Genomic DNA, 14,363 nt, shown 5'->3' on the forward strand with positions numbered 1-14,363 from the left:
CACAGAAATCAGAACGGAAGATATCGCATACAAAACTAGAAATATGAAATTTGGAATCACCCTTCAGCAAAGGCCACGAAAGATTAGCAAAAACAAGAAAAGAATTTTGTTTAACTTATTTCACTTGTTGTGCCGTAACGTCTCGGTGACGAAGGAGTTCGTTCGAGAGTTTCGGGCCAAGGTATTTTTGGGATCGTTGCCAGTTAAGAAGTTGGAACTCGCGTGAATACAACAAAACTGACAAGGTTTATTGAAATAATCAAGTGTGTTGTACAGTATTTTGACGTACGTCGACTTGGAAAAATATAGGCACCGTTCGGTCTTCCTATTTCCTGTACTGAGTCTACTCCACGAGACCACCTTATCCGTTCGGATTTGAACTGTAGACTGTCAGTTTTCGGACATGCAGCAATAAGCTGGAGTTCCAAAAAGTGATTATTGTGCGATTTTTCGATTTCCACATTTCGGTTGCCAGGCCACTTTTAGTTCTGACTTAGCGCAATGCTACACGCGTTAACTACTTGGCCTGGCGTTTCTCAATGGGGTCAGGAGACTCCCAGCACAACATGCGTCACATATCATGATGCCTGTCAGCGGATGAACTTGCTTGAAAACGACATCCATTGGGACTTGACACTTTCCGATGCAATTGTGTCTGGGTCAGCACACCAAATTCGTACATTGTTCGCCATCATCATTTCGACATGTTTTCCTTCCAATGTACGCGATTTGTGGAATAAGTACAAAGATGAAATGGCTGATGATATTCTGTACAGCACTCGCAGAACTACCGAAAATAACGGTTAACGATAGCAACGGTGGCTTTTACTTTCTGAATGCGTCTGGCGGAACTGGAAAAACATTCCTCATTTCGTTGCTATTAGCATCAATCTGTTCGAGATCCGAGATTGCCTTAGCGGTTGCTTCCTCCGGAATAGCTGCAACATTACTGGAAGGCGGTCGGACAGCGCATTCAGCATTGAAATTAGCTTTAAACCTCCAAACACATGAGGAACTAACTTGCAATATCTCAAAAAATTCAGCGATGGCACAAATATTGAAAAACTGCAAAATCATTATCTGGGACGATTGCACACAAATGTGCATTGGAGGTCCTCGATAGAACGATGAAAGACTTGCGCTGCAATACCAGACTCTTCGGTGGTGCGATGGTTCTGTTAGCCGGCGATTTTCGTCAAACACTTCCCGTCATTCCACGATCGACAGCTGCCGATGAACTGAACGCATGTCTGAAGGCGTCGCATTTGTGGCGATATGTGAAAAAGATTGAATTGACAACTAATATGCGATTCACGCTACAAAACGATCCATCAGCCGATGAATTCTCCAAACAGTTGTTTTCAATTGGTAACGGCCAAATAGCGCTTGATCTGTCGACTGGCCTCATTTCATTCCCGCCTAATTTTGGCCAATTCACATCGTCTAAGGAAGAGCTTATTACTAAAGTTTTCCCGAACGTCGCTCGCAATTACTTGAATCACGATTGACTGAGTGAGCGAGCAATTTTAGCTGCCAAGAACAAAGACATTGACGATGTCAATTTCATCATTCAGAGCATCATCGCTACCAATTTACATTCGTTCAAATCGATTGATTGCGTTACGAAGGAAGACGAAGCCACAAACTATCCAATTGAATTTTTAAATTCATTGGATCTGCCCGGTTTACCACCACACAACTTGCAACTGAAAGTTGGCTCAATCATCATTATGCTGCGCAATCTAAATCAACCGAAACTGTGCAATGGAACTAGATTCGCAGTGAAGCATCTGAAAAACAATGTCATTCAAGCGATGTTACTCAAAGGCAAGTTCAAAGGCGAGGAAGTACTCATCCCGAGAATTCCAATGATACCTACTGATTTGCCTTTTGAGTTCAAGCGCATCCAATTCCGCGTCCGAGTCACTTTCGCCATGACGATCAACAAAGCTCAAGGACAATCGTTGCGACTGTGTGGCCTCAATCTAGAATTTCCATGCTCTTCGCACGGACAATTGTACGTGGCATGTTCGGCGTGTCGGAAAGCCGTCTGCATTGTTTGTCTATGCACCGGACAACAAAACAAAAAACGTTGTACATCATATAGCGCTGCATTGACCTAAAATTTGGTAAACCAATTATAAATGCGACTAAAACTCTTTCGATTTCATTTCAATTTCTTTTTATTTGTAACGTTATTTCTAAAGAAAATGATAAAAAAATCGAATGCAAATTGTGCAATATGACGCCATCTGTTATTGATCGTGAGATATTGTACTGTAATGGATGCGGTGCTCTGATAATATTATGTACTAATATGAACGGATGCTGTGCTCTGATAATATTATGCACTAATACGAACGGACGCTGTGCTCTGACAGTGCTTTCAAGTCGAGAGGGGATACAACTTGCATCTGATTAATTTGAAATTCGATTGTTATATGTTATTTATTGTTTTAAAAAACATTTTCGTAAGAACGCCGCATTAAAACTAAAAAAAATGATCAAAAATTATTTTCGATTTCTGATTTAGATTACGCGAAAGATGCCTATAATGGAGGACATTATGACGCCGCGATTTTCTTTTATTTAAAAACAATGTATTTTAACACTTTAAAATTGTGATAAAATATTGTCAACGTTTGAAAATGATTGATCACCGTTCGTTTTTTCTAAAACGATCGAACTGCGATTCGATCGCAACGATTGATCGTCATCTGCGCATCGCTATGTCCCACAGTTGGGTATTAAATTAAATGTGTTTTCTGGGAAAATCTGTTTGCTAGAATACTTTTATTTAATTCTCTAATAATTAATATCAGACTGAGGGACAGCGAAGCATCTACCTCTTTTCCGTGTAGGGAGCCACAGCGAAGCGTGGCTGGGTCGCTAGTTTCATATAAAACTGGTGTTTCTGAGTGTTTGATTGGTCTTCTTGTGCCCACCTCCAGCCAGATAGACGAATACGTCCAACAGGTTATGGGCTCAGCCCACGCTTCGCTGGGTTTTGTCTTTTTCGGCACGAGGTTTCCGAATTATTTTTTTTGGGAGGTCATAGAAGGTCCAGAGTAAAAGCTTAACATAAAATATCATAGTTAATTCAGAGAGATGGACGGTGAAGATAACACCAAAAACGTCACCACAGAGAGAATGTTCAGAGACAAGAGTTTCAGAAAGTTCATCAGAGTCAACACCACCAGAGCAGAGCAATATGCAAACGGTGAATGTCTCACCGGTGCTATAAAAGATAACACCGAGGCAGTCAACAAGATGAGTGAACAACAAGAGAAAATGACAGAGCTGTTGACAATGGTGGCAAGTGATTTACAAAAGAGGGGAGACGAACAGCTGCGTCTAACCAGGACTTGCTTGGCAGAAACGAAAACTCTTTTAGAGCAATTAAAAGAGATAAACATTCAGAGAACGGTAAATTCTTTATCTAGCTGTACCTTGTAACGTGGCATAAGGCGCCCGGCTTGGGTGCGCCACGTTACATTAAGGGATACAACCCGCGGGTCCGCGTCTAAGGGTCGCGCGATCGGGGTGGGAGGGGGTTCAGCTGCGGTGGCGGCGGGGCGGATCGGAAGGCGAGGCACGAGGGCCGATACCCTACGCTGAGGATGCCATCGACCGCCCGCTTCCCGCTAACCGTCCGCTGGACACCTGATCGTCCCGACGAGCGGCCCGGACGGCAAGGTACCGCGGGAAGGGGGTATTTTTGTTTTGGTCCACCCGCTGGACGAGGGAAGAGGAGGGGGGCCAGGAATTCCCGTCAGGCGGGAATTCCTTCGGCTAAATTCGGCAAACCGACAACAATGAAGATCGGCAATCTTCGGATTTGCCGAATTCAATCTCTTTCCGGTAATCGACCGTGTAACACGTGGTGTGACTGTGCGGACGATTTCTGTGGGTATTGTTTCTTTTCGGTATACGACTCGGCTATTATTGTGGACTTCTGGTGGACGACGCGGCTTGTGACTTGGACTCGATTTGGTTTTGTGCAAAAGAGTGGAGTGAGGACGGAAGGGCGAAAGGGTCGCCAGCCGGAAAGGAGGACCTCTCACCCCTTTGGATTACAGTGGTTCGTGGTTGTAGAGAGGAGGAACAAGCCGCTACACCGGTAAGTACCGCCGAGAGCGGCCCTTCTTTTTACACGGAGTCCCCTCGGAGAAGGGCCGGGATACCCACACTCACGGGTCCTGGGCGGAGATCGGTGGTCAAGGCGTTCGGGACGCTGACCTGCAGGGATCTCCGCGAGGAAAGAGGTTCGCCCACCGAGCTTACAGTGATCGCGACCGCGTGATAGGGAGACGCGCCTCGTGATAGGGCAAGCTAGGGACGGTGGGGAACGGTTAACCCTGCGGCCCTTACGAAGGGCCGCGCTCGCCGTCAGAAGTTACGTTACACGCGGATCTGTACGAGATCTATTTCTTTCCTTTGCTCAGAATAAACGGCTATTAAAACTCTGACCGGCATTTTTCATTGGCGCTTTATTGAGACAATTCAGAGTACAATTCAGAGATGTCAAATCAAATGAATACAATAATAGAAAAACTTAATAGAGTATTAGAAACAAATAATGGTAAAATTCATATTAAAAGAAACTTTACCCTAAATAATAAAACTGATCTAGATGTATGGTAGATCAGTGAAATTCAGAGTTTTCAGAGTATGAATTAACAGAGTACTTAGACTATCCAGAGAAATTCGAAGATGACTCGTCAGAGAAAACAATCAAAATGAAAACTAAAGTCAGAAGTATTATATTGAGTCACGTCGATACATATTATTATAAAAAATTGTTACAGGTTGAAGACCCAAACGAAATTTTAAATAAAATCAGAGAAATAAGATGTATAGAAACTAATACGACGCATATAACCGTGAGACAAAAATTGTACAAAATTAAAAAGGGCAACAATGAGAAAGTATCAGATTTTTGTGATCGGTTTAATGACATACTTAAAGAGTATGACACCTGTAATACAAAAATAATTTTATCAGAGGAAGAAGTCAGAGCGGTCTTTTATAATGCAGTGTGTGACACTAGCCCAGAGCTAAGATCCACATTTTTGGTGAAAAACCAAACAGGGTCAGAGATGACGAAAGAGGATATGATAAAGTGTTTGCTACAGGTGGAAGCACAAAAGCAATCACATCCAGAGGTCAGAGCAAATCTAACACAGAGTCGCACGAGCAATCAGAGTTTCCAGAATGCCCAGAGCCGCCAGAGTACTCAGGGCAATCGGGGTGCCAAGGACCAGTCCGGCAAGTGTCACCGATGCAACAAGTTTACAGGACACTGGGCTTTCGAGTACAATTCGTGGTTTTGCTACGTTTGTAACGAGGTGAGGGGGCACAAGGGAGACCAGTGCCCCAACAAAGTTCAGAAGTATGAAAATCAGAATAATCTCAATAATAATAGAGGTAGAGGCAAAGGTAGGGGTTCATTCAGTGGCAAACAGAATCACAGGGGTAAGAATAACCGAAATACCCCATATGACAAAAGCAAGAGACAGAGCAACAGCGAAAATCAAGCAAAAGCAAATTTAGCAGGTAAGAGTTCAGAACTGAATAATACAGATAAAAATATCAGTTTTATAGCCGACTCCGGTGCTACAGAACACTTGACAAATAAAGGGTTTTTACTCAAGGATTTTGCTAAGAGCGCGGAGGGAGAGATTAAAACTGCTAATAAAAGTAAGAAAGCAAATATTAAAATTTATGGGAAAAGTAATTTATATTTAAATAATTCAGAGAATAAAAGTATAAAGTTATCAAATGTCATAGCAGCCCACAATATTTCAGACAGTTTGCTCTCTCTTAGAAAATTTGCTGATGCAGGGTATCAAGAGACTCGGCCGAGTCTCGCGCCAAGAACAGGCAACCGGCTGTACAGGGCACAGCTCGCAGAGACTCTTTACTTGAGTCAACTCTTATACCTGTGTTTGGAACGAAATATCTTATTAACCGCTATGCATGAGAAAAAGTTATTGATACATTCACTACAGGAATTGAGGGTTCTGAATTGATTGCCACCACGTTCAATAGGATTAGTGTACGACAACAGGGCGTATTGAGATGGCGAGCGAGATGATTTTATTTCAGTTCCGTCGTCGTCGTCATCGTCGTCTTCGCACGTCCATCTACTTTTTTACACGACAGATGGCGCTAACTGCTTTGCCTTCTTTACCTATTTGTACACTGAGCGACATTAATGGTGCCCCAGAGGAAGTTAGGGGAACAGTGGCAAAGCGTGAGTGGAGGCGGCCAGCAGCCTAGAAGCAAGCCAGGCCGCAGCATAGTGGGGGTAGCCTTTTCTCCTCGCTCGGGACGCCATTTATGTCACAAGTTGGAAAAGTCCCGTATAAGAACGTCTCTCTCACTTCTAGCGTCGGTTTTCTATACGACCCTCTCCCTCGTTAGTGGTGGCGCAGCAAGTTCCTGTAGCGCGTATAAGAATGTCTCGTTACAACCAAACTCGTTGTTAGAAATAACAACGAGTATTGATTCCTCCGATTAAATGATGTTAATGGTACATAGAAGAAAACATTTTTTCCATCTCATTTCAAAAGTATTAGAAAAACCAATCTATATATTCTATATTTCAGTTTAATTGGAAAACGAATCCATCGCTATCATTATTATCCTCTCAACGATCGAAATGTACCCATATTATAAAATTTTTATGTAATGAATATATAAAATTAGTATTTTTTAAGTAATATTTTATATTTCTACTAAATTAAGCAAACATAAGTGGCCTGTTCCAGCACCACTTCCTATAGTAAACCTTTTGCATATAAATAACGTTACAGTTGTATTATACTATCATTCCAAGAGTAATAATCAACGAAAAAGGTGCGTGCGAGGTAACCTCAAATGGGGCAATCATAGAGAGCAGAACGCGATCGGGCTACAAGAGAAAGAGAGCAGTTTCGAAGAGATCGGTATCATGAGTGGCTGCGTAGTTCAGATCTCCCTGATTCTGAAACGCGTCGTCGCATCACGTTCGCAAACAATAATTCATTCGAAAACTCAGCAATACATGAAAATCCTACTAGATCGGATTAGGGTAACACTGCGAGAGGTTCTTCAGGAAACTCATCCTCCGGTGAACGTCAGCCTGAGAATTCAAGGACAGGAGAGAATCAAACGAGCAGATAAAAATTATTGTTATTGTGAATGAGGATGACGACGATGAGTGAAAATATATACCGTTTCAAATGAATTTATACATCTTTTGTGTGATTCCTAGATTCCACCCATACAATTCATGAAATTTGATATCTGACCTAGTATTTCTGAAATCCCTGCCTATCCTAAAGAAATTAGGAGTGAAACAGAGGTAACAAATTGTGATGTTGCAACTCTGGAATACCAAGAGCAGGCGTAGATAATGGAGAACGGGATTTCTAAATAACGTCTTTCGCATAAGTGACGATGAGTTTTGCGCTACCTTCTAGAATGCCTTGAGGGTCCACCGTTCACAGCACTAATTTTCCCTAGGGCGTCTAATATAAAGGTGGTTCTAAGTTTGCACTCGATGAATTTTCGAAAAGAAGTGCTTAAAATGTAATGCACAGTGGAAGTGTCTGGCACTAGGCGGAAACGCGAAGGGCTCTCATTGGTCGTGTTTCGGTGGCAAGACCAAGGAATTTCGGACGTTGCAGTTTCTTCTCAGGCGCGAATATTCTATAAGGCAGAAAACGGCCAAGATTGTCCATGACGGAATACTGACTGCTACTTTTTATTCTCTGCACGTAACAGGTCACAGCGCATACTGATATCCGGTTGTACGTTGAAGGCTTAATAAATGTAAGGTGCTTTTTGTATAAAATATCGATTAAATGAAATATTGAAAATAAATAGAGGACAAAATTGCTATACTTGATAATAGACTCTAATACCATTACTTCCCCAGCAAAAACAAAGTTACATCAACATATTTCTATTTAGGCTATTTGTAATCGTTTCATCCGTGAGTAGGAAATTTTAGCATTGTCGATATGTAACGGCTACTTTGTGTTCGCTGGGTTGTTAGTTTGTCCATGCTATTAATTTGATCTAGTTAAAATAGTCGAGAAATTTCCATTCTCGTTATTACTTAGATTTTAGATTAATTTAAACTTTAAGTTTAACAGTTTTATAGAAGGCTTTTGTATTTCATAGAGATTGCATATACTGTAACGTGGCGTTACAGAGTTGGAGGGGATACCACCTAGGAATGACCGAAAAATAAATAAATAGGACTTATCAGGTCGGACAGTGGGTTCAGTAGCACAGTGGTAAGTGCTCGACTTGGCAGTCCGAAGGTATCGGGTTCGAATCCCGATCAGAACTCCTAATTTTTCGGAAATTCCTAGCTCTCTAGTGCTCCCTGGCGGCTCTATGGATCAAAAATTAATTATAGCGGGGACGAGCCGAGCCGGGCACCCCGTTATAAATGGCGCCCAACGTGGGGCCTCCGATCGAGGCCCAGGTACCGACTTGGCGATGAGGTGACCAGCACGGCCTCTCCGGAGTGTGTGGATAGAGTTAGGAGCGGCCGTTGGGTAGGCAGATAGCGTTGAGGTTGAGGCTTCCCTCCGTATCTGGTCCCTCGCCCTACTTGCAACCGCCGCCGCTTGAAGACCACGCCGGAGGGCACCGACTGGAGCATCGCCTGGGCTTGACGTCGCCTAACGTCATAAGAGGGTACCAGCGAGATAGGGGCGGGTGGGCCAAGCAAATTCCGAGCAGCAGGGATTGCGCTCGATGGGATGCTTCGCACCCGCATCTCGCGTTTAAGGGCGGGGGAGTTGTAACGTGGCGTTACAGAGTTGGAGGGGATACCACCTAGGAATGACCGAAAAATAAATAAATAGGACTTATCAGGTCGGACAGTGGGTTCAGTAGCACAGTGGTAAGTGCTCGACTTGGCAGTCCGAAGGTATCGGGTTCGAATCCCGATCAGAACTCCTAATTTTTCGGAAAATTCCTAGCTCTCTAGTGCTCCCTGGCGGCTCTATGGATCAAAAAAAAATTAATTATAGCGGGGACGAGCCGAGCCGGGCACCCCGTTATAAATGGCGCCCAACGTGGGGCCTCCGATCGAGGCCCAGGTACCGACTTGGCGATGAGGTGACCAGCACGGCCTCTCCGGAGTGTGTGGATAGAGTTAGGAGCGGCCGTTGGGTAGGCAGATAGCGTTGAGGTTGAGGCTTCCCTCCGTATCTGGTCCCTCGCCCTACTTGCAACCGCCGCCGCTTGAAGACCACGCCGGAGGGCACCGACTGGAGCATCGCCTGGGCTTGACGTCGCCTAACGTCATAAGAGGGTACCAGCGAGATAGGGGCGGGTGGGCCAAGCAAATTCCGAGCAGCAGGGATTGCGCTCGATGGGATGCTTCGCACCCGCATCTCGCGTTTAAGGGCGGGGGAGTTGTAACGTGGCGTTACAGAGTTGGAGGGGATACCACCTAGGAATGACCGAAAAATAAATAAATAGGACTTATCAGGTCGGACAGTGGGTTCAGTAGCACAGTGGTAAGTGCTCGACTTGGCAGTCCGAAGGTATCGGGTTCGAATCCCGATCAGAACTCCTAATTTTTCGGAAAATTCCTAGCTCTCTAGTGCTCCCTGGCGGCTCTATGGATCAAAAAAAAATTAATTATAGCGGGGACGAGCCGAGCCGGGCACCCCGTTATAAATGGCGCCCAACGTGGGGCCTCCGATCGAGGCCCAGGTACCGACTTGGCGATGAGGTGACCAGTGTAAAAAGCTAATATGGCGACCTTTTGGTTAATAACGTTTTATCAGTGCACATTAATTCTTTAAACACATGTGTAATAATTTCCAAATAATAATTCATAAAGTTCTATTTATAGTTGAATTATAATATTACGTAGAACAGATGACACACCATTGTAATGTTACGAACTATAGTACTCGGTTGGCTATTATCAGTAAAACAAACTATCTGGTAAATATATAAATTTCGGAGCCGCTATTCGTGGGCTCGTCCCACTCCTCTTCGGACTCATCCAGCAAACGCCGACGAACTGGCCGGTAAACAATAATCTGAATTAAATTTAAATATTTTTTGCCATTATAATTATTTTTCTTTCATAAATACTGGTACCTTTCCAGGACGTGTTTGGGTTCTTTATGGTTTACTACTTTTTTCGATTTTGTAAACGCTAACGGGCGGCAATACTCTTTTCCGATTTCCGGATACTGATCATCTTATCTTCTCACGTATCATCAACAACAGTCACCTATAACGTAATGTATTGGTCATGAGTGTTTATTTGGGCCATTTGCTGTGATGGTAGTTTAGACGATTTATCTAAAGTAGTTCATTTGTTTTAACTGTACAATAAAAATTTTAATACACAGAAATTTTGTGTGAACAGTTTTTTTTTAGAAACGTACTTGCAACTGAATATATAATACAATAATATTAACAATAACATAGATATTACACCACACGCAAGATAGGATATGGTACAAATACTATTTTCTCTTTTATCAATTTTAATAGATTTCTATTAACTGCATTAACTGAATAGTTAAGTGACTCATCCAAAATTCGAATATATAAAATGATTACAAAATCTTAAACGATTTTTATTTGTAAATTTACAAAGTGGTATCGACTAATATTCACAATAAAGATTCACACACCGTATTGGTTGTAACAAAAATGTTACTATGAACTCCTCCCCGCTTCCTGGCTCGAGGTCACCACCGGCGCTCGAGCATAGTTATCGCATTTATTGTATTTATTATTGTTTAATGCGTTTATTTAGTGTTTTAGGTCTATTGTTTTAGTCTAAGATCCCGTCCCTCCACCCTTCCCTCCCCGTCACAAACCCATTAGGGCACTGGCTCGGAGCCAACGAGGACCGTCACCGTGGACCCTCTCCAAGGACAACAGCCATCCCAGGAAGAATCGAGAGAGTGGCTACGTTGACGAGGCAGCGAAAGGCAGGGAACGCACGGCCAGGTAAACAGCTCATCGAGATCCATGGGGATGATGATCGTCCAGCCCGCCACCATCACCACGTACATGCAACCCCGGTGCAGTCCCGTTACACGGGTAGTAAAGAGGCCCGTGTGACAGCGGTGGAGCCCTCTCCCTTCAACTCCTCGAACGTGCCCGAGAGGATTTTGACAGGCTTGGAGACTCCCATGTTGCCCGGCGCACAACAGCCGGGCCGCGCGCCGACGAAGCCAGCGCCGTGCCAGCCGCCTGCGAGGTCCTGGAAGGCCCGAACGGACGGCAACAACAGAAACGCCCAATGTCCTGCCACGCCGGAACTGCCAACCAATGCCGGAGCACGTAGCCCTCTCGTCCCAGCGATCTCATCAATCTCCAAGGCCCTGGAGGGCTCATCGAGGGAAACATCGAGGACCGGAAATCTGCACGAATTCACCACTTCGAGGCAGATTGCGACTGATAGCATTTGCGGATTTTCAGTGTTGTGGATATATAGAGTGCGAGTTGAGTGCGAGAGTGCCTTTTGGATATTGTGGACAGCTGATCAGTTGAGTGAGTACTGCTGTATGTTTGAGTTCTTCCTTTGCCTTTCCCGGTATCCCCTTTTTTTATTTGCGCTGTTATCTTTCGTAGGTCCCTTCTTGATATCGCGAGCCGTGCCACAAGGACCGGCATTTTTGGTAGTTTCTTTTTGTATTGCAGACGGGCTTTCCGCCTAAAAGATCGAGACCTGTGGCGTATTGCGTATGCCTTAATTTTAGTAACTTTGCGCCCTCCTTTTTGAAACCCTTCATACCCTCCTTTTTCCACTCCTCGCCCATTTTGCGCTTTACAACCGAGGTTATCCTAAGAAGCCATTTCCGCGTTTGGGAACCTTCTCTCTGAGACCCTCTCACCTCTTCCCTCCACTAGCCGTGCCATTCCCGAAATAGTATATTACGATACAAGTGCGCAAAGTAGGTGATTCCCGCAAGAGTCGGGTTTGTCGCCCGAGCGTAGCGAGGGTGACAAAAGAGACGAGTGCGGGAGACGCCTATGCGCACGTGTATCGTATACTATTTTTCCTAACAAGCTGCGTAAAATTCGATTTTGCACACGCGTTTGACAGTGCGGGAATGAGGCACTTTGCGCACGCAAACCCGTGCGCAAAATTCGATTTTGCACACGCGTTTGACAGTGCGGGAATGAGGCACTTTGCGCACGCAAACCCGTGCGCAAAATTCGATTTTGCACACGCGTTTGACAGTGCGGGAATGAGGCACTTTGCGCACGCAAACCCGTGCGCAAAATTCGATTTTGCACACGCGTTTGACAGTGCGGGAATGAGGCACTTTGCGCACGCAAACCCGTGCGCAAAATTCGATTTTGCGCACGCTGTTAGGAAAAGTAAATATTCGGGGACCTTCCAGGTCACTCGATGGTGCTACACCGAACAAGTAGCTGGCGCCCAGATATTGTTTGCGTACTCGTCCGTACCGGTAAGCCCTCCCCGTCCCTCTTTTCCCCCTTTGCCCATAGCGTAACCCTCGATCCCCCAATCACTCCTTCCCATCAAGCCCATTTAAATCCTCTCGACACCGCGTGCTCCCGAGCGAGCACTCGCGTGTTTATTTTGATTGCGTCTTATAGCTTAAGTATTTTATTTCTGATTATATTTTTTTTCTCTTCTCTTATTGGTTTTGATGATTTTTCATTTTCTTTTCTGTTTATTCTTTTGTATCAGCATTTTCTATTAATTATATTTTATTCCTATATTACCCCGTGTTCCCTTTTTTTCGCACTCCCCTCCCTTTAGTTTTTCAGATAGTTGCATTTGAGTAGACCCTGGGTAATTACAATAGCCAGTAGGTCACACATAAGTAGTAGTAGATGGAATGTGTGTATATTTAATATTTGGCAAACAAATTTAGTTAAATAGGAGAACAAATCTCGAATATTTTTTGTATAAACTATTGAAAAGACAACATACTGAAAATAGAGAGAACAATAAATGTACGCCGTAGACTTGGATATGAATTTCTTGCTGCTGCATCGGACATAATATTTTTACGCTGTTCGTTTGATTTGCTTAAAAAATGAGATATCTTATATTACCATTATGATTCACTTTTAAGATTTAATTTTCAGTTATGCTTATCATTTTTTATTCTGTATTCTTTAATATGCCTTTGTTTCCCCTTAATATTTATACAATTAATGGGGAATGCAACAGGCTATTTGCATGGGTGAAATGTTATACAGAGGAGCCTGCAGGCAAGGAAACTTCGCACGCAAAAATCTCATAATTGGTTATACAAGAGCAATTCCCAGTGATATGGTGTAAAGTTGATAGATGTAAACATTCCCTGCGTGCCCCCTTTTTGTATTTTTAACTGTGGTTCTGTGACACAGTGCGGTATGTGTTAGATAGGGAACAACAAAGGTATCTTTTTGGTTTTTATGACAGATATTTATACATATATTTATTTATATTTCATATATTTTTGAAGAAATAGTTACAAAATTCGACACCGCAGGGAAAGATATTTTATCAGAAGACTTTGATTTTGTGTAATAAATTAATTCACAGTGCTTTCTGTGGAGAGATTTTTGGGTGCAAAGTTTGCTTGCTTTCAGCCTCGTTCGTGCGACAACTCATCCATAGAAATGGCCTCCCACCGTTCAGGGAAGCAAGAAATAGTTCAGCTCTTAGTGCAGTCAATTTAGATGTCGCATATGAAGTTGAAATTCTGAGTATGAACTTTAAACCAATCGATAGCTGAAGGTCTCCTAATGAACACATCAATTGGTATCAGCTCCATTTTCCGGGCCAGATTAATAATTAATAAAAACTAATCGAAGATTTGCGCCTAACCGACTTTTACCCTCCATTTCTCCACTATTACTCAGTCAATTAAAAAAATGAAATTACTAATTTGTAGCGGGGAAAATTTACCATCAAATTTAGTCGAAAACTATGGGAGAAAATGCATAGTTAATTTATCATATTTTTTTAAAGTAATTTGTAAGCATTTTTGCCAACGCGTCAGCAGATCGATGCGCTACATGTCATGCCGTCTGGGCCTGTAACGCATCAATCTGTTACGTCCGACGCAACGCAACCCCATTGCCCCCCCCCCCCTTCAGCACCCCTCAGTACCCCACTAGCAACGGTCAGAGACCACGATAGATGTAACCGATCCTCAGCGAACATGCGTTAATTATTGTAAATCGTAGTTTACCTATATATATTAATAATTAAGGGATATCATCATATTATATTATACTGCACACGACATCTCATACTTCCACACATTTTCAGAAATCACACCAACATTATGACATTGCAGGTGGATGAGTAGAGAGAGAGAGAGAGATCACTGCAATCAAAGAATAAGAAC

The 14,363-nt window shown here is 43.4% G+C and overlaps 2 protein-coding genes across 8 annotated transcripts in view; one reads left to right on the forward strand and one right to left on the reverse strand.

The window, feature by feature from the left end:
• The window catches only part of LOC107274785 (KH domain-containing, RNA-binding, signal transduction-associated protein 3), a 137,852-nt gene that overhangs the window by 17,482 nt on the left and 106,007 nt on the right, over positions 1–14,363 (reverse strand). Inside the window, exons 11-12 of one of the 7 annotated variants that reach the window (XR_003061916.1) lie at positions 10,123–10,258; positions 9,879–10,061 (exon numbers count right to left, since the gene is read on the reverse strand). The exons of 3 other annotated variants lie outside the window; for them this stretch is intronic. The gene's annotated coding sequence lies outside the window, so the exon portion shown is untranslated. Of the gene's footprint in view, positions 1–9,878; positions 10,062–10,122; positions 10,259–14,363 lie in introns of those variants that run through there. 3 more of the 7 variants (XR_001539532.2, XR_003061919.1, XR_003061918.1) reach the window with 3 other exon arrangements.
• Positions 1,128–2,159, forward strand: LOC112495457 (ATP-dependent DNA helicase PIF6-like). The gene is made up of 2 exons (XM_025092077.1): positions 1,128–1,354; positions 1,514–2,159. Exons 1-2 carry the CDS (start codon positions 1,128–1,130, stop codon positions 2,121–2,123), a joined length of 837 nt encoding a protein of 278 aa, XP_024947845.1. The 3' UTR covers positions 2,124–2,159.

The sequence above is a fragment of the Cephus cinctus genome, unplaced genomic scaffold (assembly GCF_000341935.2).
Source record: "Cephus cinctus unplaced genomic scaffold, Ccin1 Ccin1_scaffold0108, whole genome shotgun sequence".
NCBI classification, from domain to species: domain Eukaryota; kingdom Metazoa; phylum Arthropoda; class Insecta; order Hymenoptera; family Cephidae; genus Cephus; species Cephus cinctus.

Excerpts from the sequence above, each read along its gene's own strand:
- LOC112495457 (XM_025092077.1), top strand. The coding sequence starts at position 1,128 with ATGAAAGACTTGCGCTGCAATACCAGACTCTTCGGTGGTGCGATGGTT. Across the intron at positions 1,355-1,513 it reads GCCGATGAATTCTCCAAACA|TGAGCGAGCAATTTTAGCTG; the intron begins GTTGTTTTCAAT and ends CGATTGACTGAG.